Here is a 25899-nt window from a genome sequence, read left to right as displayed (position 1 = left end):
TTAAGAAGGGTGGGAGGCAGCAGGAAGGAAACTATAGACCTGTTAGTCTGACATCAATGGTTGGGAAGTTGTTGGAATCCATTTTTAGGGATGAGATTACAGAATTCCTGGAGGCACTTGAATAGGCCAAAGCTAGCATGGTTTCCAGAAAGGAAAATCCTGCCTGACTAACCTACTGCAATTTTTTGAGGAAATTACAAGCATGGTAGATAAAGGAGATGCGGTGGATGTGGTATACTTGGATTTTTAGAAGATCTTTAACAAGGTTCCACACAGGAGTCTGCTTAGCAAGATAAGAGCCCATGGAATTGCAGAGAAGTTACTAGCATAGGTGGAGCATTGGCTGGTCGGCAGAAAGCAGAGAATGAGAATAAAGGGATCCTATTCTGGCTGGTTGCCAATTACCAGTGGAGTTCCACAGGGGTCAGTGTTGGGACCGCTGTTTTTTATGTATGCCAATGATTTGAACTATGGGATTAATGGTTTTGTGGCTAAATTTGCTGATGATACAAGGATAGGTGGAGGAGCGGGTAGTGTTGAGGAAACAGAGAGCCTGCAGAGAGACTTAGATAGTTTAGGGGAATGGGCAAAGAAGTGTTGGAAAGTGTATGGTCATGCATTTTGGTGAAATGATATTGAGGCTCTATAAGGCACTCGTGAGATCACACTTGGAGTATTATGTGCAGTACTGGGCTCCTTATTTTAGAAAGGGTATACTGACATTGGAGAGGGTTCAGAGAAGATTCACAAGAATGATTCCAGGAATGAAAGGGTTGCCATATGAGGAACGTCTGGCAGCTCTTGGGCTGTATACCCTGGAGTTCAGGAAAATGAGGGGCATCTCACAGAAACTTTCCGAATGTTAAAAGGCCTGATCAGATTAGATATGTCAAAGTTACTTTGTATGGTAGGGGAGTCTAGGACAAGAGGGCATGACTTCAGGATTGAAGGACGCCCACTTAAAACAGGGATGCGGAGAAATTATTTAGTCAGAGGGTGGTAAATCTGTGGAATTTTGTTGCCATGAGTGGCTGTGGAGGCCAAGTCATTGGGTATATTTAAAGTAGAGATATATAGGTTCTTGATTAGCCAGGGCATCAAAGGGTATGGGGAGAAGGAAGGGGAGTGGAGATGACTGGAAGAATTGGATCAGCCATGACTGAATGGTGGAGGAGACTCGATGGGCTGAATGGCCTACTTCTGCTCCTCTATCTTATGGTCTTATAGTCTTATGAGTGTATGTCCATAAAATGATGTGAGGCACAGGAGTGTCTGTACATAAGGTGACTGTCAGGAAATGATAAACTAGTTGTGATTGTGGAGCTTGGTGGGTTGGTGGGTCGTTAAGAACTTCCCACCACCCAAGGACATGCCCTCTCTCATTGCTACCATCAGGAAGGAAGTACAGAAACCCGACAGCACACACTCAGTGATTTAGGAACAATTTCTTCTCCTGTCATCAGATTTCTGAATGGACATTGAACCCATGAACATTACCTCACTACGTTTTTATTTCCATTTTTGCACTACTTATATAATTTAACGATTTAAGATATCTACTTACTGTTAATAATTGTTTTTTCTCTACTATTATGCATTGCATTGTGCTGCTGCTGCAAAGACAACAAATTTCATGACATATGCCAGTGATATTAAACCTGATTCTGACACACAAATATGACGGGAAGGGGAGAGATGAATGATACACTGAAGGACATTCAGGGTAAATTGGTATCAAATTGGCACAATGTTGTGGGCCAAGTAGACTGTCCAGGACCGTTCTATATTATAGAGAGAGTGTAGAGGCGATTTACAAGAATGTTGCCTGCAATGGAGGGATGCCTTATGAGAGAAGGTTGAATGAACTTGGCCTTTTCTCCTTGGAGCAACGGAAGATGAGAGGTGACCTCATTGAGGTGTATAAGATGATGAAAGGCACTTATCATGTGGATAGTCAGAGGCCTTTTCCCTGGGCTGAAATGGCTAACATGAGAGGGCATAATTTTAAGGTGCTTGGAAGTAGGTACGGAGGGGATGTCAGGGGTATGTTTTTCACACACAGAGTGGTGGGTGCGTGGAATGCACTGCCAGCGGCAGTGGTGGAAGCGGATACAATAGGGTCTTTTAAGACCCTCTCAGAGAGGTACACGGAGCTTAGAAGAATAGAGGGCTATGTGGTAGAAAAATTGTAGGCAGCTTCGTGAGTAGGTTACATGGTCAGCACAACATTGTGGGCCGAAGGGCCTATAATGTGCTGTAAATTTCTGTGTTCTGAGTTCTATGTTCTGTGTTCTAGAACTTTGTTCCCTTTGCTACAAGGTCAGTTACAATCAACAGTCGGTGGGACAACGTGAAGTGTTTCACAAACTTGGATGTTGACACCATTCAACACCTCTGCCAATTGTGATCAGGTGCAAGGAAAGGAAAGCCATTGAACTGACCAGGGACACAGAGCAGATCGTATTGTATCAGTCATATGGCATGTATCTCTCACACATTCAGTTCCACTGATTTCCATACCACTCCAATCAGTCTCCAGCTCTCCTTCCAGTCCACCTTTATCTTCTACGTTGCCTCTTTGTGTTGATGCACTTTCTTTTGGGGTTTTATTTATGCAGGTTGTAGCTCTTGGTTTTGTTTTAACCGGAGGACTGGAGAGGGGCGAATGTTGCTCCCTTGTTCAAAAAAGTTAGTAGGGATAGTCCGGGAATTATAGACCAGTGAGCCTTACGTCTGTGGTGGGAAAGCTGTTGGAAAAGATTCTTAGAGATAGGATCTCTGGGCATTTAGAGAATCATGGTCTGATCAGGGACAGTCAGCATGGCTTTGTGAAGGGCAGATCGTGTCTAACAAGCCTGATAGAGTTCTTTGAGGAGGTGACCAGGCATATGGATGAGGGTAGTGCAGTGGATGTGATCTATATGGATTTTAGTAAGGCATTTGACAAGGTTCCACACGGTAGGCTTATTCAGAAAGTTAGAAGGCATGGGATCCAGGGAAGTTTGGCCAGGTGGATTCAGAATTGGCTTGCCTGCAGAAGGCAGAGGGTGGTGGGGGAAGGAGTACATTCAGATTGGAGGATTGTGACTAGTGGTGTCCCACAAGGATCTGTTCTGGGATCTCTACTTTTCGTGATTTTTATTAACGACCTAGATGTGGGGGTAGAAGGGTGGGTTGGCAAGTTTGCAGATGACACAAAGGTTGGTGGTGTTGTAGATAGTGTAGAGGATTGTCGAAGATTGCAGAGAGACATTGATAGGATGCAGAAGTGGGCTGAGAAGTGGAAGATGGAATTCAACCCGGAGAAGTGTGAGGTGGTACACTTTGGAAGGACAAACTCCAAGGCAGAGTACAAAGTAAATGGCAGGATGCTTGGTAGTGTGGAGGAGCAGAGGGATCTCGGGGTACATGTCCACAGATCCCTGAAAGTTGCCTTACAGGTGGACAGGGTAGTTAAGAAAACTTATGGGGTATTAGCTTTCATAAGTCGAGGGATAGAGTTTCAGAGTCGCGATTTAATGATGCAGCTCTATAAAACTCTGGTTAGGCCACACTTGGAGTATTTTGTCCAGTTCTGGTCACCTCACTATAGGAAGGATGTGGAAGCATTGGAAAGGGTACAGAGGAGATTTACCAGGATGCTGCCTGGTTTAGAAAGTATGCATTATGATCAGTGATTAAGGGAGCTAGGGCTTTACTCTTTGGAGAGAAGGAGGATGAGAGGAGACATGATAGAGGTGTACAAGATAATAAGAGGAATAGATAGAGTGGATAGCCAGCGACTCTTCCCCAGGGTACCACTGCTCAATACAAGAGGACATGGCTTTAAAGTAAGGGGTGGGAAGTTCAAGGGGGGTATTAGATGAAGGTCTTTTACTCAGAGAGTGGTTGGTGCGTGGAATGCACTGCCTGAGTCAGTGGTGGAGGCAGATACACTAGTGAAATTTAAGAGACTACTAGACAGGTATATGGAGGAATCTAAGGTGGGGGCTTATATGGGAGGCAGGGTTTGAGGGTCGGCAGAACATTGCGGGCCGAAGGGCTTGTACTGTGCTGTACTGTTCTATGTTCTATGTTCTTCGTAGTGCCTGATGGTCCTCAGTATGCCAGCTGACTGATACAATTTCACAGTTTTACATCTCTAGCCATGTCCAACGAGTGAACGTCTTTCAGTGCCGTACCTATTCCTTGAATCACTTTCCGAATGGCGTCCGCTTTAAGCCGCTCCAGGAAATGCTCTTCAACTCTCTGGTCATGTCTGTGTGTGGAGCGCAGGCCGAGGTAGGTGGTGGGGTCGGGGTCCACAGAGTTGTCCTCTGCGCTCTTTTGTAACACCTGCATGAGGGTGTCAACGGCAGCCTGCTCAGACTCGGAGACAGCTGGGAAAACACAACAAGGCAGATTTAACAGCAAGATAAAGGAATTTAACAGCATGGTAAAAGAACACTTATGGGTCAGTGACCACAATATGGAAGAAACCATCCTGCAGTTTGAGAGAGAGTGGCTAAAATCAGATATATCTGTATGACAGTAGAGTAAAGTGAACTGTAGAGGCATGAGATAGGATCTGCTCGATGTTAATTGGAAGAGGACACGAGCAGGAGAACAGTAGAGCAGCAATTGCAGGAGTTTCTGGGAACAATTCAGAAGATGCAAGACCATTTCATCCCAATGAAAAAGTATAAAAGCAAATGTGGGGACATACAATGTAACAAAATTTAGCAGGAAGCTCAAGGAATGGAAACTTTTAAAAACTAATAGAAGACAACTGAAAAAGCAATAACAGAAGAAAAGATGAAATATGAAATAATCTATACAATAATATGAGTAATAATAGAGGATAGCAGTAATGTTTTCAGATATATAAGGAGTAAAAAGAAGGTGAGATATTGGACTGCTGGAAAATAAAGCTGGAGAGGTAGTAATGGGGAACAGAGATACATTGCACTCAATCCAGTCAATTCTCAAAAGACAGGTTGGGTTAATTTTGTCCCAAAGTTTTTTAATGCTAAGTACTGTGGCTTTGCATAAAACATAAGTGACTAATTCCTGCATTATTTAATTGGATGAGGGCATGGGGTTGTTATGTTGATGATCAGAGGAGTTAGTATAGACACAGCAGGGGGGCAAAGTGTGGGCAATGCTCCCTATTTGGGGAAGAGGGGAGGAGGAGGAGAAGGAGGGGGCTTTGGGGAACAGTTAGAGTGGTCATGGTGGAGTGTGGGAAATGTTCACCAGTCAGGTAAGGTCCATGTTGATCTGGAAAGGAAAGAAGTGCATTGGAACTGACTAGCATTGAGAACTCAGGCAAGATTACATTTTAAAACTCTGTGGTCTCAGGCTTCAAGAGGGGAAGCAGACTGACAGTGAAGAGAGATAGATGTTGGGTCAAGTCGAGGGGATGTCCATCTTTGTGTGGATGCATGCTCCTGCTATATGGTGACTGGACAAGAACACAAGAAATGTTCAGAGGAGCAGTCTCTGTGGGAACATAGTGGGAAAGATGGAGAAGGGGATGGCAAAATGAGGAATGGTCTGGAGAAGGGAGGGTGTTCACAATACTGGTTCGCCAGTCACACTGAGCACCCTGTGTGAGGGATGAGGGAAGAAGGGGATATGTGTATAAATCAGCGGTGATTACTTACAGCATTGCTCAGTGAAACGTCCAAAGGCACTTAGAAATACGAAGGTGATAACTCTGAAAATGGACATTGCTTCTTCATCCAAAATCTAAATACAGGTGAAAAAGAACACAGCAGAGTGAATCTCCAAGCATCCTGAACTAACATTCATTTATAGAGTCATAGAGAAGTACAGCACAGAAACAGGCCCTTCAGCCCATCTGGTCCATGCTGAAACCATTTAAACTGCCTACTCCTATTGTCCTGCACCAGGACCATAATTCTCCATATCCTTTCTATCCATGTGTAAACTTAAATTCGCCGCACCAATAACCATTCCACAAATAGTTCTTTACTTTATCCTTTTCACCAGTTTATTTGCTCGAACTCAGCCGGCGAGAAGTTCGGAGCCGTACACCAGAGAGACAGAGTTCCCCTCCCTCTGGGGACTCGTGGAACCTGTAACTTAGTACAGCATTGGCCTTTATAGCATACAAAGAGTTGTTATCATTACAGAGCATGTGCAAACTGAAGGAAGCAGTCGTCTTTGTGGTTTGACAGGTATGCAGAAGTCAGCTATCTTTGTCAATCAGGCAGTCACTTGGGGTGGGTTATTACACAAATCAATCAGGCAGTGACGGGTATTACACAAGACAAAGTGCAAAGTTCTAAAAATCATTCCCTACTTCCCTAACAGCCTTAAAACTTCATCACGTGTATCTATCTAATCTCTCCAATTCGTCCAGCTCATCAGTGGTGTGAGCTCAGGCTCACCCACTCTGTTCTGCACTTGGTCAGCAGGGATTAATTGGACCCAAGGACCTGTTATTCTGCTGTACTGAGACTCCCGACATTGTCACCTACGTTAGACACTGGGCTGCTGCATGGTCTGTAGTCTAACCCTCTCCTCTGGCAGTCCCTGTAACTTTGAGTCATTTGGAGCCACACGCACAAAATGCCAGAGTGGTTCAGCAGCTCAGGCAGCGTCTATGGAGAGGAATAAATGAGTCCTGATGAAGCGCCTCAGCCTGAGAAGTTGACTGTTTATTCCCCAACCTCAAACACGAGGAATTCTGCAGATGCTGGAAATTCAAGCAACACACACAAAAGTTGCTGGTGAACACAGCAGGCCAGGCAGCATCTCTAGGAAGACATACAGTCGACATTTCGGGCCGGGACTCTTTGTCAGGAGTAACTGAAAGAAGAGCTAGTAAGAGATTTGAAAGTGGGAGGGGGAGGGGGAGATCCGAAATGATAGGAGAAGACAGGAGGGGGAGGGATGGAGCCAAGAGCTGGAAAGTTGATTGGCAAAAGGGATACGAGGCTGGAGAAGGGAGAAGATCATGGGACGGGAGGACTAGGGAGAAAGAAAGGGGGAGGGGGGAAAGCCCAGAGGATGGGCAAGGAGTACAGTGAGAGAGACAGAGGGAGAAAAAAAAGAGGAAAAAATGGAAAAGAAAAAAATAATCAAAGATAAATAAATAAGGGTGGGGTACGAGGGGGAGGTGGGGCATTAACAGAAGTTAGAGAAGTCAATGTTCATGCCATCAGGTTGGAGGCTACCCAGACGGAATATAAGGTGTTGTTCCTCCAACCTGAGTGTGGCTTCATCTTTACAGTAGAGGAGGCCGTGGTTAGACATATCAGAATGGGAATGGGATGTGGAATTAAAATGTGTGGCCACTGGGAGATCCTGCTTTCTCTAGCGGACAGAGCGTAGGTGTTCAGCAAAGCGGTCTCCCAGTCTGCGTCGGGTCTCGCCAATATATAAAAGGCCACATCGGGAGCACCGGACGCAGTATATCACCCCAGCCGACTCAGAAGTAAAGTGTCACCTCACCTGGAAGCTCTGTCTGGGGTCCTGAATGGTGGTAAGGGAGGAAGCGTAAGGGCAGGTGTAGCACTTGTTCTGCTTACAAGGATAAGTGTCAGGAGGGAGATCAGTGGGGAGGGATGGGGGGATGAATGGACAAGGGAGTCGCGTAGGGAGCGATCCCTGTGGAAAGCAGAAGGTGGGGGGGGAGGGAAAGATGTGCTTAATGGTGGGATCCCGTTGGAGGTAGTGGAAGTTACGGAGAATTATATGTTGGACCCGGAGGCTGGTGGGGTGGTAGGTGAGGACCAGGGGAACCCTATTCCTAGTGGGATGGTGGGAGGATGGGGTGAGAGCAGATGTGCGTGAAATGGGAGAGATGAGTTTGAGAGCAGAGTTGATGGTGGAGGAAGGGAAGCCCCTTTCTCCAAAAAAGGAGGATATCTCCTTCGTCCTGGAATGAAAAGCCTCATCCTGAGAGCAGATGCAGCGGAGACGGAGGAATTGCGAGAAGGGGATGGCATTTTTGCAAGAGACAGGGTGAGAAGAGGAATAGTCCAGGTAGCTGTGAGAGTCTGTAGGCTTATAGTAGACATCAGTAAATAAGCTGTCTCTAGAGATAGAGACAGAAAGATCAAGAAAGGGGAGGGAGGTGTCGGAAATGGACCAGGTAAACTTGAGGGCAGGGCGAAAGTTGGAGGCAAAGTTAATGAAGTCAACGAGATCAACATGCGTGCAGGAAGCAGCGCCAATGCAGTGGTCGATGTAGTAAAGGAAAAGTGGAAAAATTTCACAACCTGCTGAGTTCCCGTTTACATTGCCAGGCAGGGAGCAAACAGCCCTGCTCCCCCAAGCCAGCAAGAAGCATTTGGCAGGCACCTGCTGTACTTGCGCAGTCAGCCTGTTGCACATCCAGGCAGTGATGCATACCCTGTCGAAAGAGAGGTGGGTGTGTAGAGGGGGTAGGTTGGCTTTGTTGGTAAAAAAAATAAAATCAAATCCTATAGAAGAGTGATTGGATCAGAAGATGCAGAATGTAGAGTTAAGAAACTGCAAGTGTGGGAATATCCTGATGGGAATTCTACAAGGCCTCCAAACAGTAGCCGCGATGTGTCGTACAAATACAACAGGACATAGAAAATGCATATGAAGGGGGCAGAGTTACTATAGTCATTACTTTGTCATGCAGTTCTCATGCACTCCTATGTCTATCGTCAGTGTAGACATACGAGCAGAATTAGGCCATTTGGCCTGTCGAGTCAGTTCCGCCATTCATTCATGGCTGATCCTTTTGTCCCCTCCTCAGCCCCACTCCATGTAACCTTTGATGCCATGTCCAATCAAGAACCTATCAAGCTCTGCCTTAATTACACCCAGTGACTTGGCCCCTACAACTGCCTGTGGTGACAAATTCCACAAATTCACCACCCTCTGGCTAAAGAAATTACCTCACATGGATGCCCCTCTATCCTGAGGCTGTGCCCTCTTGTCCTAGACACCCCATCATGGGAAACATCCTTTCCTTTCTTTTTCAATCTTTTTATTAATTTCAGAATATAGAAACAAAACATAGCAATAATACAGATAATAGGAGATGCATTGTTACATTTAAAAAAGAGTAATTGCAAAACTGAATAGTGGAAATTACCAAAACTCCCATACATGTAGAACTGATCACGGATAATATAAAGCAAATAAAAGGAAAAAAAAAGAAAAAGAGAGAAAAAAAAACAAGAAAAAAAAACCCATCCCAAAAGAAAAAACAACTAAACTAAACTAAAAGACTTGGGCAAAACTAACAACTTAAAAATGGAAAAGAAGAAAACCTCAGTGTCGACGCCTCCATTCCCCTCCAACAACAGTACAGAGAAATAAAACAAGTTTGAAAATGATCAAATTACATCAAATGAAAATGCTGAATAAATGGCCTCCAAATTTTTTCAAACTTAATAGAAGGGTCATAAACAGCACTTCTAATTTTCTCCAGATTCAAACACACCATAGTTTGTGAAAACCAATGAAATACTGTAGGAGGGTTGATCTCTTTCCAATTCAACAAAATGGACCTTCTAGCTATTAAAGTAAGAAATGCAATCATCCTTCATGATAAAGAGGTTAAATTATTTAAGTCTATCATTGGTAGTCCAAAGATAGCAGTAATTGGATGAAGTTGTCAGTCTATATTTAGGACCGTTGAAATAATTTCAAAAATATCTTTCCAATATTTCTCCAACAAGGGACATGACCAAAACATGTGAGTTAAAGAAGCAATCTCAGAATGGCATCTGTCACATATTGGATTAATATAAGAGTAATAACGAGATAGTTTATCTTTGGACATATGAGCCCTGTGGACTACTTTAAACTGTATCAACCTATGCTTAGCACATACAGAGGATGAATTCACCAACTGAAGAATTTTTTCCCATTTTTCAGTCGGTATATTAATCTCAAGTTCTCTTTCCCAGTCAGCTTTAATTTTATTAGAGGCATCAGGACAGAGATTCATAATTATATTATATGTAATTGCTATTACACCTTTCTGAGAAAGATTTAAGTCTAAGATTTTTTCCAAAGTGTCCATTGGATATGGGTGTGGAAAATTAGGAGAGACAGTAATTAAAAAGTTTCTAATCTGTAGATATCTAAAAAAGTGAGATCTGGGTAAGTTATATTTATTAGAGAGTTGATCAAAAGACATAAAACAGTTATCCAAGAATAAATCGCAAAAAGATATTATACCTTTGGTTTTCCAATCAAAGTAAGCTTGATCCATCGTGGAAGGTTGAAAAAGAAAATTTGATATAATGGGACCTGCTAGAATGAATTGATTAAACCCAAAAAATCTTCGGAATTGAAACCATATACGTAAAGTATGTTTAACTATTGGGTTATTCATTTGTTTATATGATTTAAAAGAAGTAAAAGGAAGTAAAGTTCCTAAAACCGAACCCAAGGAAAACCCTTGTAATGAATTAGATTCAAGATTTACCCAATGAGGGTTTAAGGATGCGTCCAAATCTTGTAGCCAAAATTTTAAATATCGAATATTAATTGCCCAATAATAGAATCTAAAATTTGGGAGGGCAAGCCCCCCCCCCTCCTTTTTGGATTACTGTAGATATCTTTTACCTAACCTAGGATTTTTATTCTGCCAAATATATGAGGAAATTTTTGAATCTACGTTATCAAAAAAAGATTTTGGGATAAAAATTGGAACCGATTGGAATATATACGAAAATTTAGGCAAAATGATCATCTTAATAGCATTAATCCAACCAATCAAAGACAAAGAGATTGGGGACCATTTGGTAAATAAAAGTTTAATCTGATCAATTAAAGGTAAAAAATTAGCTTTAAATAAATCTTTATATTTTTTGGTAATTGTTATCCCTAAGTATATAAATGAATCAGTAACCAATTTAAATGGTAAACGTCCATAAATAGGTACATGCTTATTTAAAGAGAATAATTCACTCTTACTAAGATCCAATTTGTAACCAGAAAAGTTACTAAATTGAGAAAACAGATCTAAGATGGCAGGAATTGACTTCTCCGGGGTAGAGATATATAACAACAAATCATCTGCATATAATGATAGTTTATGTATTTCATTTCCACGGGTAATACCAACAATATTTGGCGAGTCACGGACAGCAATTGCTAAAGGTTCAAGAGCAATATTAAATAGTAAAGGTCTAAGAGGGCAACCTTGCCTAGTACCGCGAAAAAGACGAAAAAAAGGAGATCTATTATTATTTGTACAAACCGAGGCTACCGGGGAGTAATATAACAATTTAATCCAAGATATAAATGTCAAATTAAAATTAAATTTCTCAAGAACATTAAATAAATAAGGCCATTCAACTCTGTCAAAGGCTTTCTCAGCATCTAATGAGGTAATAGGGACCTGCCACATGCAAAAATGTCATTCCCTATTCCCATTTCCTCCGTCTCCACCGCATCTGCTCCCAGGATGAGGCTTTCCATTCCAGGACATCTCAAATGTCCTCTTTCTTTAAGGATCGTGGTTTCCCTTCTACTGTTAGCAATGATGCCTCACCCGCATCTCCTCCATTTCCCGCACTTCGGCCCTCACCCCGTCCTCCCGTCACCACAACAGGGACAGATTTCCCCTTGTCCTCACCTACCACCCCACCAGCCTCCCGATCCAGCACATTATCCTCCGCAACTTCCGCCATCTTCAACAGGATCCCACCACTAAGCACACCTTTCCTTCTCTACCCCTCTCCGCTTTCCCTCCGCGACTCCCTGGTCCACACATCCCTCCCCATGGATCTCCCACCTGGTACTTATGCCCGTAAGCGTAAGTGCTACACTTGTCCCTACACCTCCTCTCTTGCTACTATTCAGGCCCCAAGCAGTCCTTCCAAGTGAGGCAACACTTCACTTAAGTCTGTTGGGGTCATCTATTGAATCCGGTGCTCCCGGTGCGGCCTCCTCTACATCGGTGAAACCCGATGCAGATTGGGGGACCGCTTCGTTGAGCACCTCCGCTCCGTCCGCCACAACAGACAGGATCTCCCGGTTGCCACCCACTGCAACTCTGCTTCACATTCCCATTCAGATATGTCCACACATGGCCTCCTCTACTGACATGATAAGGCCAAACTCAGGTTGGAGAGGCAAAACCTCTTATACCGTCTGGGTAGTCTCCAGCCCCTTGGTATGAACATAGAATTCTCCAACTTCCGGTAACTCCCTCCCTCTCCCTTCCCCTATCCCAGTTTCACTCTGCCCCTCCTCCAGCTGCCTATCACCTCCCTCATGGTTCTGCCCTCTTCTACTACCCATTGTGTTTTTCCTATTCCTTATAGAAACATAGAAAATAGGTGCAGGAGTAGGCCATTCGGCCCTTCGAGCCTGCACCGCCATTCAGTATGATCATGGCTGATCATCCAACTCAGAACTCTGTACCTGCCTTCTCTCCATACCCCCTGATCCCTTTAGCCACAAGGGCCATATCTAACTCCCTCTTAAATATAGCCAATGAACTGGCCTCAACTGTTTCCTGCGGCAGAGAATTCCACAAATTCACCACTCTCTGTGTGAAGAAGTTTTTCGTCATCTCGGCCCTAAAAGGCTTCCCCTTCATCCTTAAACTGTGACCCCTCATTCTGGACTTCCCCAACATTGGGAACAGTTTTCCTGCATCTAGCCTGTCCAATCCCTTTAGAATTTTATATGTTTCAATCAGATCCCCCCTCAATCTTCTAAATTCCAGCGAGTATAAGCTTAGTCGATCCAGTCTTTCATCATATCAAGGTCCTGCCATCCCAGAAATCAATTCCTTCTTCACCTTTCCTGCCTATCCCCTCCCTGCTTCCCCTCCCCCGCCCCTTGATCTTTCCCCTTACTGGTTTTTCACCTGGCACCGACCAGCCTTCTCCTTCCCACCCTCCCCCCACCTTCTTTATAGGGCATCTGTCCCTTCCCTCTACAGTCCTGATGAAGGGTTCTGGCCCGAAACATTGACTGATCATTTCCACGGATGCTGCCCGACTTGCTGAATTCCTCCAGCGTGTTGTGAGTGTTGCTTTCCACATCTACTCTTTCAACATTCAAGAGGTTTCAATGAGATTCCTCTCATCCTTCTAAAGTCCAGTGAGTACAGATCCAGAGCCATCAAATGTTCCTCATATGATAACCTTTTCATTCCCGGAATCATCCTTCAAAATTTCCTCTGCACTCTCTCCAATGCCAGCACATCTTCCATGAGGAGCCCAAAACTGTTCACAATACTCAAGGTGAGGCCTCAGCAGTGCCTTATAAAGCCTCATCATCACATCCTTTCTAGACCTCTTGAAATCAATGCTAACTTTGCATTTGCCTTCCTCACCACCGACTCAACCTGCAAGTTTACCTTTAGGGTGTTCTGCACAAGGACTCCCAAGTCTCTTTGCATCTCAGATTTTTGGATTTTCTCCCAATTTAGAAAATAGTCTGCACACTTATTTCTTCTACCAAAGTGCATAACCATGCATTTTCCAGAGTATTCTGTCGGGGTATCAGAAGTCCTGCATTCAGACATACTGAGTTTGTTGTAATCAGAATCTAAAATCCTAGACACTGTTCTTGCTGAGAGAGGCTTGTCGCTGTAAATGCCTGCACCACACTCTTACTGTTGTAATATTTCAATAATATTTGAGTAATCTTGTAAGTATTGTGTGGTAGCGTGATGACATAGGCAATTCACGGGTTTTTGCATATAACCCATAATGAATTATTTAAAGGAACAAAAGTGCTTAATTAAACAATGTACTGTACAGATAACACTCAAGATTAATTTATTATCAAAGAATATAAATTACACAACCTTGAGATTTGTTTGCTGACAGGTAGCCACAAAGCAAGAAACCCAAAAGAACCCAATTAAAGAAAAGAGGAATAAAAATCAAAATAAAAGACCCAATGCTCGATTTGCAAGAGAAAGAAAAAGGTAGTAAAAGTCATGTAAGCAATTACAGTGAAGAACAACAACACTCTGAGGATTTAATTTTGCTTCGGTTGATACGGATGACAAACGACATTCGACCCAGTGCCAACCCTGCGGCACCACGAGCCACAGGTTTCCAGTTAGAGAGGCAACTATCTACAACCACTCTCTGACTTCTACCGTGAAACCAAAGTTGAATCCAATTTACTACTTCATCCTGGATTCCAAGCAACTGAACCATCTTGAACAACATCCCATGCAGGATTTATATATATCCATTAAAAAAGCTTTCAATAATTTATCCACTACTGATTTCAGGTTTACTGGCTTATAATTTCCCATCTTCTTCTTTGAGGCTTTCTTAAAGAATGGAACAACATTAGTTATCCTCCAATCCTCCAGCATATCACCCATGGATAAAGACATTTTAAATACCTCTGCTAGGGCTCCTGCAATTTCTTTATTAGCGCCACAAAAGGTCTGAGGGAACACCTTGTCAAGCCCTGGGGATTTATCCACCTTAATTTGCCTCGAGACATCAAGCACCTCCTCCTCTGTAATCTGTATATTGTCCATGACCTCTCTGCTGGTTTGCTTCACTTCTATAAACGCTGTGTCCAACCCCTGAGTAAATACAGATGCAAAAAAGACTTAAATCTCCCCTATCAGATTCAACTCCATGCATAGGTAACAACGCCAATCTTCAAGAGGCCCAACTTTGTCCCTTGCTATCCCATTGCTCTTAAAATACCTGTAGAAGCCCTTGGGATTCTCCTCCACCTTGTCTGCTAGAGAAACCTTGGGCCTTCTTTCAGCCCTCCGGATTTCCCATTTAATTGTTCTCTTTTGCATTTTTTATACTCCTCGAGTATCTCGTTTGTTCCTTGCTGCCTGTACCCGCTATGCACCTCATCATCTTCTGAAACATGGCCTCAATATATCTCAAAAGCCAAGTTAGCTTAAACCTGTCACCCTTGCCTTTTATTCAGACAGGAACGTGCAAACTCCGTTCTCTTCAAATTTCACTTTTGAAGGTCTCCCACTAACATTTTAAAAGGTCTTTGCCAGAAAACAACCTGGCCCAATCCACATTTACCAGATCCTTTCTGATGCCATCAAAATTGGCCTTGCTCCAATTCAGAATCTTAACCTGAGGACCATAAATATCCTAGGTGTTTCCCTACACAAACTTCTGTCACCTGCCCCATCTCATTCCCTAACAGGAGATCCAGCATCACACACTCTCTAGTTGGGACCTCTATATAATGATAAAGGAAACCTTCCTGAATACGTTTGACATACTCAGTCCCATCCTGCCCTTTTCTAGTATAAGAGTCCCAATCAATATATGGAAAGTTAAGATAATCTGCGATCACACCCTCACTTTTATTGTAACAGTTTACAATCTCTCTACAAGTTTGCTCCTCTAAGTCCCGCTGACTATTGGGTGGTCTATAATATAATCTCATCAACTGGTCATCTTTTCTTATTCCTCAGTAAAGCCTCAACAGATGAGCTCCACCCCGCCGCTCCAATCTGTCCCATCTGGGTGCAGCTGTGACATTTTCCCTGACTGCAAAGCCACCCCTCCCTCTTTAACTCATCCTGCTCCATCATGTCTAAAACATGGAACCCCAGCACATTGAGCTGCCAGTCCTGCCCCTCCTGCAAACAAGTCTCAGTAATGGCTATAATGTCGTAATTCCACTGGCTGATCCCTGCTCTCTCATTCACCTTAACTATAATACTACTGGTATTGAAATAGAGACATTCAGAACATTATTCTCAGCTGCTCAACCTTTCAATTCCTGTCTTTCTATGTAGGCTTAGCATCATCTTTCCCTAAAACCACTCCACTACGTGCCCAAGCACTCTGGTTCCCGTCCCCCTGCAACTCTAGTTCAACTCCAGCCTTCTTGTGCTGTAGAAAATGACAGATTTTTCACAATTATCATCGTCAGAATCATCTAACAATAAAATGATCGCAGAAGTTTTCACCCGGTCGATGGTTTGAACATTTCATGGCGTCCTTCAGTCAGAATTTACTCACTCAGACAGAGACTCCCCGTGGTCCTTCCTTGCTGCCACTAGTTCTGTACATATTTATACCTGAGCAGTGAGATGACAGAAGATGGCCTCGCGTTTTTTAAAAAAAAGGTGTATTCAAGTGTTCAATGCCAATGGTATTTCCATTTCAGATCATTACACAGATCTGCTATGTGTTTACATTTGAATGCTGAAAATAGGTTTATGCACTTGGCATAACTCAATAGAATTACCAATTGGATCACAGCCAGGTCAGACATCAAATAATATCGAGTTCCGATGCTGAATGATTAAGAACAGCGTGTTTGTCCGAAGTTATTAGCAACGTGCTGAGATAATACTTTTTACCATAGCAACAGGAGGTTGTGTTTGGCTGACCTCCTTTGACTAATCTAAGATCCTTGCTATTTTGGCCAAGCTATAGATCATAAACACAAGAGACTCTGCAGATGCCGGTCACGTCACCCTTGAAATGCATCGGGACCCAACGGCCACACAGATTGGGTCTGACTGTACTTTAGGTAGACGCAGTTCTTCCTCCCTTCAGCTTGGGTGGTTTAGATGACTGATAGGACTGATAGGTTAGATTCTTCAGCACTGCAGGGAAAGGGTGGGTCCCATTAGGCACCAAGGGGGCAATATGTGTATATGTGTAGCCAGAGCTTAAAATGAAAGCTTCTCAGGGAGTGCTGTGGATGTGCCGGTGTTGAACACCAGAGTGGGGAGCAGAAGATGGGCTCACTCCCAGTCCACAGGCCACACTCGTTACATGAAAAATTTTGCAGGTGCCGGAAATCCTGAACAACACGCACAAAATATTGCATGAAGTCTGCATCTATGGAGGGGAATAAACAGTTGGCATTTCTGATCAAATCCCGTCATCAGGATTTTCTTTGTCGACATCACTGTTTTGGTTGTATTGTGGTCATTAGATTCACTTCACATGCAAGCAGTCCCCAGTTCAGTCCAGGTCAGGAACAGACTTCTAAAGGTTCATTTTTTGTCAAAGTATGTTTGCAGTATAAAACTCAGAGATTCGTCTTCTCCAGAGAGCCTCAAAACAAAGAAATCTACAGCAGTCATTTAAAGAAAAACCTCAAAACCCCCTCCCACCACGCAGAAAAATAAATCATGCAAACGGCAAGAACTTCAAACACCCCCCACCCCATGCAGAAAATCAAACCTTGCAAACAGTAAGAACATCAAACCCCTAAACACACTCCATTCGTGCCAAAAAACCTAACAAGTCACACCAAATAGCAACAAAAAAGAACAGATGAAGATTCAGAATATATATAACAAACTGTAAGTGTCCACAGTCCAATCCTCTAAACGCAGAACTTTGATAACATCCTCCGACAGCATCGAGGGAGGGAGAGACCAGTCAAACCCAGCAGCAGCGAGCGACAGGCTGTCACACACAGACACCTTATCTGGCAGTATCGAGGGAGAGATCGTCACTGCAATGAGCAAGAGGCAGGTAGTTGGTGCTGCACAGTCACTCGCCTTCTGCATTCACCTCGATGTTTCAATCTTCAACGCTTAAATCGATCACGGGGAGTAATTAGTGAGGATTAGAGCAAAATTGGGTGTTGTTGGTCAGCATGGTCTCAGTGGCCGAAGCCCTGTAAGTGCTGTACATCTCTGTGACTTTATGGTTATGGTTTAAACATCTTTTTACCGTCGCAGGACAAGCAGACCTTGTCAGTGCCCGCTATAGGAAGGCATCAGAGCCAGTGTGCAAAGGCGGTGCGCAGGCGCAGCCTAACCGCGAGCGAGTGTCTGGGATGTTTCTCTTGTCATCGAAAGAGCCTGTTGGGCATTAGAAATGTAAAATGCTACTTGTCTCTTTCCCTGCTTATTGGGGAGACAGATGGCAGGAGTGCTGTGTGGCCTCAGTTGTAGTAAGGACTAGGCCTCAGTCCATGGGCTTGCCTGCTGTAGCAGTCCAGAAGAGGAGAAGCCGAAGGCCGTGCAACACACTGTCTATGCTGGGTCAGGGGCTTGCCCCTCTCATTGCTGCTGCCCTCCAGTGTTTGCGGTATCACTTCAAAAAGTTTGAGGTTAATAACTCATCACGGGTGATTGATAAGTTTGTGGCCTAAGGTAGAAGGAGATGAGTTATTAACTTCAAACTTTCTGGATAATCACTGAAGGAGTTGAACTGCATGTGCACATAATGAGAGTTGTATAACTCATCTCCTTCTACCTTAGGTCACGAACTTATCAATCACCTCTTGTAGTTGGGGTGCGTTCTCTGCTCAGGAGTTGGAGTAAGGATTTGGGTCAAAAGAGTGTCGTAAGGGGCGAGTGTGGGATCCTGGGTGAAAGATGGGAGGGGGGAGTAGTTAGTGTAGTGTGGGGGCTAGTGATAGGATACTATGCTGGATTTAGCAATGAGGAGCTGTGTAGAGGCTTCTGTGTGTACTTACTGGCATTTTCCTCCTGCTGGCCATATTCCCTTAGAGCCTGGGAGGCCTCCAAAGGCCAAATTATTCATTAGGATGGGTGTATAACACACCCCACATGTCCATGCTGATATCGGGTACCATCCACACCAGTCCCATTTACTAGTGTACCTGCCCTGGGGCTGCTATGCCTTCCTACTCATCCCAATGCTTTTCAACGGTGAGAGTGTCTGCCTCGACACCTTCTCCGAGCATTGAGTTACTCGGTTTGGATATGGCCCAGGTGCAGAGTGAGAGAGTTATGCAGTTCGACAGTTCAGAAACTTTATTGCCAACAGTGTTAAAGGGAAAATAAACAATAAGCGCAAGGCCAAACAGGGCCGTTAACCAAAACTCTCAAACGGGAACCGAAGCCTACGCTGCGGCTGAAAAGAACATCTAATTATTAAACAAATACTGCTAGTCTTCAGAGTCAGTTGACTCAAAAATCCAATTTCTCAGGGAAAAGGCCAAAAGCAAAACATTTAATTTCATTTTAAAATCTTTTTATTAATATAATATTCTACAGCTATAAAATACAGAAATTCAGCAAAATATATATATATATATATATATATATATAATTTTCAAAACTCGCGACCAGTCTTCATTAACAAAAGTCATATTAAATTCTCTCTCCCAATCTTGTTTAATCTTTAGTGAGAAGTTATCTTTTTGTAGTAAAAATAAGTTACAATTTCTACCAATGGAACCTCTCACTAAGGGATTCATATTCAAAATAGTGTCCAACAAAACAGATACTTGCATATATGGAAACGTAGAAACATATTTTTGTAAATAATGTCTGACCTGTAAATATTGCAAGTAGTGTGTGAGAGAGAGAGAATATTTACTAACTAACTCCTCAAAAGACATCAATCGACCATCAGTAAATAAATCTGCGAAAGAACAAATCCCCTTATTTCCCCATTAAAGAAAAATGGGATCGGTAATTGAAGGTTTAAATAGCAAATTTCGAAATACAGGACTAGACAATTTAAATTGTTAGAAATTTAAGTTAGGGATTTTAGCAAGTTGTAAAGGTAATGGAGCTCCTAGTAATGAAGTTAAATAAAATTGATTAATAGCTTTAAATTCTAAATCAATCCAAGCTGGTTTTTGGTTCTTATCAAGCCAATATAACCAAAAACGTAATTGTCAAATATTAGCAGCCCAATAATACAATCTCAAATTAGGTAGCATGAGTCCACCCTCTTTTTTAGATTTCTGTAAATGAGACTTATTAATTCTTGGTTTTTTTATTATTCCAAATAAAGGACAAAATAGTAGAATCAATTTGATCAAAAAATTCTTTGGTTAGAAAAATAGGTTTACTTTGAAAAATATATAAAAATCTAGGTAAAATCATCATTTTCACAGCATGAATACAACCTATTAAAGGAAGTGTAAGAGGATTCCATCTAGAAAATAACTGTTTCATAGAGTCCAATAAAAGAACTACATTAGCTTTATAAAGATCTTTATTTTTTTTGTAGTGATAATACCCAAATATTTAAAATAATTCACAATTCTAGATGGAATATCCTTATATATAAAAACAAGAACATTTTAAAGGAAACAATTCACTTTAAGTTAAGTTTATATCCTGAAAATTTTCCAAAATTATTCAATAATTCCAGAAGATTAGGAATAGATTCTTCTGGATTCGAGATATAAACCAAAAGATCATCTGCATAAAGAGAAATCTTATGTATGGTCCCATTTATAGAAATACCACAAATATTTTTAGCTTCACGAATTGTTATAGCCAAAGGCTCCAATGCGAGATTAAATAATAAAGGACTTAATGGACACCCTGGTCGAGTACCTCATGAAAGTAAAAAGAAGGGAGACCTAAGATTATTAGTAATGACAGTAGCGAGAGGGTTCTTATAGATCATTTGAATCCACTCATTAAAATTATTACCAAAGCCAAATCTCTCTAATACATTAAACAAATAAGTCCATTCAACTCTATCAAATGCCTTTTCTGCATTCAGAGAAATAACACATTGAGGTATTTTGGATAATGGTGAATATATAATATTCATCAATCCCCGAACATTAGAAAAAGAGTAATGGCCTCTAATGAAGCCTGTTTGATCCATAGAGATAATTTTAGATAAAATGTTTTCCAAACGGTTAACCATTATCTTGGAAAGATTTTTAGCATCCACATTGAATAGCGAGATAGGTCTATAAGATGAGCATTCAGCAGGATTTTTATCTTTCTTAAGGACTAAAGAAACAGAAGCTTCATAAAAAGAAGGTAAATTGCCTTTCTCAAAAGATTCATGAAATGTTTCCAAAAAATATGGAGAAAGTAATTTTTCAATTTTTTTGTAAAATCCTACTGAATAGCCATCGAGTCCAGGAGCTTTACCTGATTGCATTCACCATATAGCTTTCTGAATTTCATGCTCAACAATTGGAACATCAAGGGTCTGTTGATCTTCAGCAGTAATTTGAGGAAATTTAATCTTATATAAAAAAGCTTTCATTTTAGAGGGATCTGTTGGAAACAGAGATCTATAGAGATCAGAATAAAAATCCTGAAAGATATTGTTAATATTGTGATGCCAAACCAAGTTGTCGGGCGATTGATGCTAATGAGAGAGATAAGAGAGACAATGGAGAAACATTCAAAATGCTGATGAGAGAGGAGAGAGAGATTAACAGAAAAGAAACACAATTCAGAATATTGACAGACTGGTTGCTTTGAACCTGAACTGTTTGAAGTTTGATGGACAGGCGATACCCCAGTAGGGGGATAAAAAGAGCAGGTTCACTAGGCATGCAACACACCACGAGACCACAAGATAATGAGCCCCTGGAAAGAGCGGTGTACCCCCACAAGTTGGTGAGAGTTTGGAGGTCTGGTTCGCGGGAACCGACCATAGGCTCACAGGGTGTAAAGGTACGATCGGTAGGAACCTGGTGTGTGTGTCCGCCCTTGCCTGGGTGCCGGGTTCACTACGGAAAAACGATCGTATCCGGAATGGAGGGGTCACAGTTGGTGACCACAGCAGGATAGAAGACATCAAAGGTCTGCCTGAAACAAACTGCATCCCCCACCTCTCTCTCTCTCCAACAGCGATTACAGCGAGCTGTACTAAGCTGAACTGAACTCTGCATCACTTAAGACTGATCATTTTACCCCTAGACTGCGATAGAGCCTGGTTTGATTCCTATTACCCTAGTTCTGTGTACATGTGTGTATTATCATTGCTAACCTGTTGCATTTTTATCCTTACGATTAGAGTACTGTGTTACTTATTTCTTTAATAAAACTTTATTAGCTCCTAGTAATCCAGACTCCAACGAGTGATCCATTTCTGCTGGTTTGGCAACCCAGTTACGGGGTGCATAACATAAGTGGGGATCTCGTCTGGGATTTTGAACGCCAAATTTGGGACTGGGTAAATTGATTGGGTTAAAATTCCCAAAAGAAAGAAAGGGCAAACAGCAGAAATGGAGACTGAGGAATTTCTAAAGGCACCAACCTTGGAGGCATTAGAGGATGCCAGGAAATCAGAATTGGTGACTGTTGCCAAATGGTTGAATCTTTTTAAGGGGAAGTCGACAATGAGGAGAGTGGAGATGCACAGAGCTACCATAGAGCACTATGTATCTAAAGGTGTGTTTCCCCAAGGAGAGCTGGAGGTGGTATCTATGGGCAAACCTGGTGGAGAGGCAGTGCCTCCAGGGTCTCCTTGACAGCCAGAAACTCCCAGTTCCTAACATCATAGTTCCTCTTGGCTGGAGTCAAGCGACGGGAAAGAAAGGCACAAGGGTGTAGCTGACTATCCGCAGACGAGCGCTGAGAGAGGACAGCTCCAATGCCTACATCGGATGCATCCATCTCGACAGTGAATGGCTGAGATGGGTCTGGGTGTTGCAGTAGCGGGCAGTGGTGAAATGTCGCTTTAGCTCAGAAAATGCTTGGTTGGCATAATCTATCCAATGCAATCCTGCCGAGGTCTTCTTGGTGAGTGTGTTTATAGGAGCCATGAAGTGGCGATAGAAGTTCACAAACCTCATGAAGCACTGTACCTGTTTGACTGTAGACGGTTTGGGCCACTCTGCAACTGCCTGAACTTTACTAGGGTCCATTTGAGCACTGGATGGGGTAAGTATATAGCCCAAAAACAACACATGGTTTTTATGGAATTCACGTTTTTCAGGCTTAGCATACAGGTTATTTTCAAGAAGGCATCTGAGTACTCTCTGGACAAGCTGGACGTGCTCCTGATGAGAGCAGGAATGGATAAGGACGTCATCTAAACACACAAACAGGTTCAACATGTCCCTGAGCACATAATCAACTAAGGCCTGGAATACAGTTGGCCAGACCAAAAGGCATCACCAGATATTCATAGTGGCCATTAGAGGTGCTGAAAGCCATTCTCCACTCATCCCCTTCTCTTATGCAAATCAGGTTGTAAGCATTGCGCAGATTAATTTTGGAAAACATGGTTGCTCCCTGGAGATGTTCAAGTGCAGACACCAGTAAGGGAAGAGGGTAGCAGTTCTTCACTGTGTTGTTGTTCAGGGGCCGATAATCAGTGCAGGGACAGAGCTTGCCATCTTTCTTGTTCACAAAAAAGAAGCCTGCTCCTGCTGGCAAGGTTGATGGATGGATAAACCACATTCCCAATGTCTCCTTAATGTATTCCTCCATGGCCACCGTTTCAGGATGAGAGGGGGAAAAGAGCCGGCCCTGGGGAGGACTAGTGCCAGGAAGGAGTTCTATGTCACAGTCATATGGCCGGTGTGGGGGCAGGCTGGTGGCCTCTCTTTTACTGAAAACCTCAAAGAGATCTGCATATTCAGCCAGAATCCCAGACAGGTCCACATCCTTAGCTGACACAGGTGGGGATTCATGGGATGGAGCTTGAGATGGACCCAGACAGGTAGACAGGCATGCTGGTCCCCACTCTTGGAGTACCTTCAGAGACCATTCGATCCATGGGTTATGTCAGAATAACCAGGGGAGACCAAGTACCAGTGGCAGTTCAGGTGAATTAACCAGATAGGAAGACATTTCTTCATGATGGTTGGCTTCAAGCACCAGTTTGGAGGGGTTGGGTGGAAAGGTGGATCTGGCCAGTTCTCCAGATGTCGACTGTCCAGCACCTTGACATTGGTCTTTTCTCTCAATTCCTGAGTTGGAACTCCCCATCTTTGAGCGAGTGTCACAAGGTGGGGAGCAAGGGTGGACCCAAATGCAAGACACAAACACGTCTTGTGGGGTTAACTAAATTGAGTTTATTGCTCGTTACAAGGAGAGCAAAGCAGAAGTGGGAATAGCGTAATGGACAAGGACGCAGGCCCTGGACTAGGCTGGGACTAAGGGTCTGGGCTAGGACTCAGAACACGAGCCTCCGGAGCCGGGACTCGATTCCTTGGCGCCTCGGGAGCCGGGACTCTTCTTATTCACGGGACAGACTGAGACACAAGCCATAAAACACTGAGCTGGGAATCCTCCTTAGACACAGGACGGAGTTGGGATTCTTCTTGACACAGGGCCAGGACCCTTCCGGGTTACAGGGCCGGGACCCCTTTTAGACGCACGACATGGATACGGAGACCACACAACGATACAGAACTATGACTGGACACAAGTACGCTCCAAGCAGCGGCGAGCTCTTGACTCACCCCGGCGGGTTAACTTTGACTGACCCGCTATGGCAAGGAAAGGCAGCTTGCTGGCACTTGCTCCGGGAGGAGACTAGGCTTGCTCCGGCAAAGAAGTTAGTTGGCTCCAGCCAGATAACATTGACTCGCAACTACCTTCTGTGACTTGGTTAACGCTCTCACGCCGAACGGCTGAAAGCCGGAGACAATAAACTGTCGGTTCAGCCGAGAGTAAATTGCCTCTAATCACCAAGCCCGAGGGACACGGGAAAACAGGGAACCAAAGGGAAACAGGGAGTCAACAGTCCGGATCAATTTTAAGTAAATTCAAGGGGAACCCGATCCGGACCTTGACAACTAGAGAGAAGTTCTTAAGATTCCCGGCTGCACCGGAGTCGATAAACACCTCAAGTGCATGAGTCTGAGACCTCCACGACAAGGAAGCTGTGAGCATTACAGAATTAGGGGAAGCTGACTGAAGAGAGAACCGACCCGTCAGGACTCCCCTCCCTGCTGACGGGTATTCTCTTTTACTGGACGCTTGGAACATGCCGCCCGGAAGTGTCCTGGATCACTACAGTAGAGGCAGGAACCGAGACAGGCGCCCCAGCAGCATAGGCTCCTCCATGGGCTGGGTGGTGAGGCCAGGGAGAGGGAGAGGGCGAGGAAAGACGGTGATGAGGTGAGGGAGGGAGAGAAAAGACGGTGATCAGGCGGAAGTTTGAAACATTCTTTCCCCGCGCGTACCATTTACCCAGTCGTCAACTCGAATAGCCGGATTAATCAGATCATCCAGACTATCCTGCTCGTTCCGGACAGCGATCTCATGCAGGACCCCTACGTTCAGTCCACGCTGGAAAGCAGTGACGCGAGATCTCTCATTCCATCCCGTCTCTACTGCAAGGGTACGGAATTTCACCGTTCCTCTGCCTTGGTACAGGTTCAATAGGCGGTAGGCAGCCTCCTGACCCCGTACCGGAAGATCAAAAACCCTCCTTAACTCCGCCACGAAATGTCATAACAACTGGGCTGCGGGGTATCCTTGCTCCCGTAAAGCGTTGAATAGGCTGAGTGGAGGTCCGTCAAGGAGATTGACCATGTACACCAGTTTTCGCGCATCATCACCAAAACGACCAGGCTGGGCTTGGAATGTCAGCTCGCATTGGGTAATAAAATTCCTGTAGCCATCGGAATCACCAGAATATCTGCCTAGTGGCGGAATACTCGGTACTTGAACGGTCGTGGGAGTCGGATCTGGTCTGTGCTGGGAGCGGGAGCTGAGATTGTCTGGGCAGCAGAAAAGAAGGACCTGCGAGATGCTGGGAGTGGGACTGAGGTGGCCTGAAGTTGCTGAAATGAGCTGGCGAGAACGCTAATGGTTGTCAGCTGATGCTGGCTGTTCACAGTAAATTCGCGGACAGCGGCCGTGAGTGCGGAAATCGCAGACACCCGAGTCCGATTGTCTGTGGTGAGATGTTGAACAGTTGTGGCGAGGGACAATACCTGTTCCTCCAAGTGAGGCTAGGCTTGTCGGCACGAGGTTATCTGCCTCATTGCCTCTGTAGCTTCACTGAGAACAGATTCCATTGCCTGTAGCTTGTTTCCTACCTGACCAATGAATCTCACGGCCAAGGTCAGCTGCTCTCTCTCTGCTGGGTCCATCTTTGTGTGTTCGAGACTTGCTGTTGCCAGGTTCGGATATGGCCCAGGGGCGGAGTGAGACACATTGAAGCAGGTCGATAGTTCACAGACTTTAATACGAACAGTGTTTAAGGGAAAATAAACAACAAAGGCCAGGCCAAACAGTGTCATTAACTAAAACTTTCAAATGGGAACCGAAGCCTATGCTGCAGGCTGAAAATAAAATCTGAACGTTAT

The 25899-nt window shown here is 43.8% G+C and overlaps 1 protein-coding gene across 4 annotated transcripts in view; it reads right to left on the bottom strand.

The window, feature by feature from the left end:
* Window positions 1-25698, bottom strand: part of LOC140202273 (cobalamin binding intrinsic factor-like) — a 44864-nt gene extending 19166 nt beyond the window's left edge. Inside the window, exons 1-3 of one of the 4 annotated variants that reach the window (XM_072267157.1) lie at window positions 25630-25698; window positions 5646-5730; window positions 4182-4379 (exon numbers count right to left, since the gene is read on the bottom strand). In XM_072267157.1, coding sequence (XP_072123258.1) covers window positions 4182-4379; window positions 5646-5730; window positions 25630-25683 — 337 coding nt within the window. In that variant the 5' untranslated portion in view covers window positions 25684-25698. Of the gene's footprint in view, window positions 1-4181; window positions 4380-5645; window positions 5731-5977; window positions 6062-15941; window positions 16008-16170; window positions 16212-25629 lie in introns of those variants that run through there. The other 3 variants (XM_072267158.1, XM_072267160.1, XM_072267159.1) reach the window with 3 other exon arrangements.
* Window positions 25699-25899: the final 201 nt, after the last annotated feature.

This window comes from Mobula birostris, chromosome 8 (assembly GCF_030028105.1).
Source record: "Mobula birostris isolate sMobBir1 chromosome 8, sMobBir1.hap1, whole genome shotgun sequence".
Taxonomy (NCBI): Eukaryota; Metazoa; Chordata; class Chondrichthyes; order Myliobatiformes; family Myliobatidae; genus Mobula; species Mobula birostris.
The sequence above is the reverse complement of the archived record's forward strand: the minus strand, read 5'-3'. Positions and strand labels throughout refer to the sequence as shown.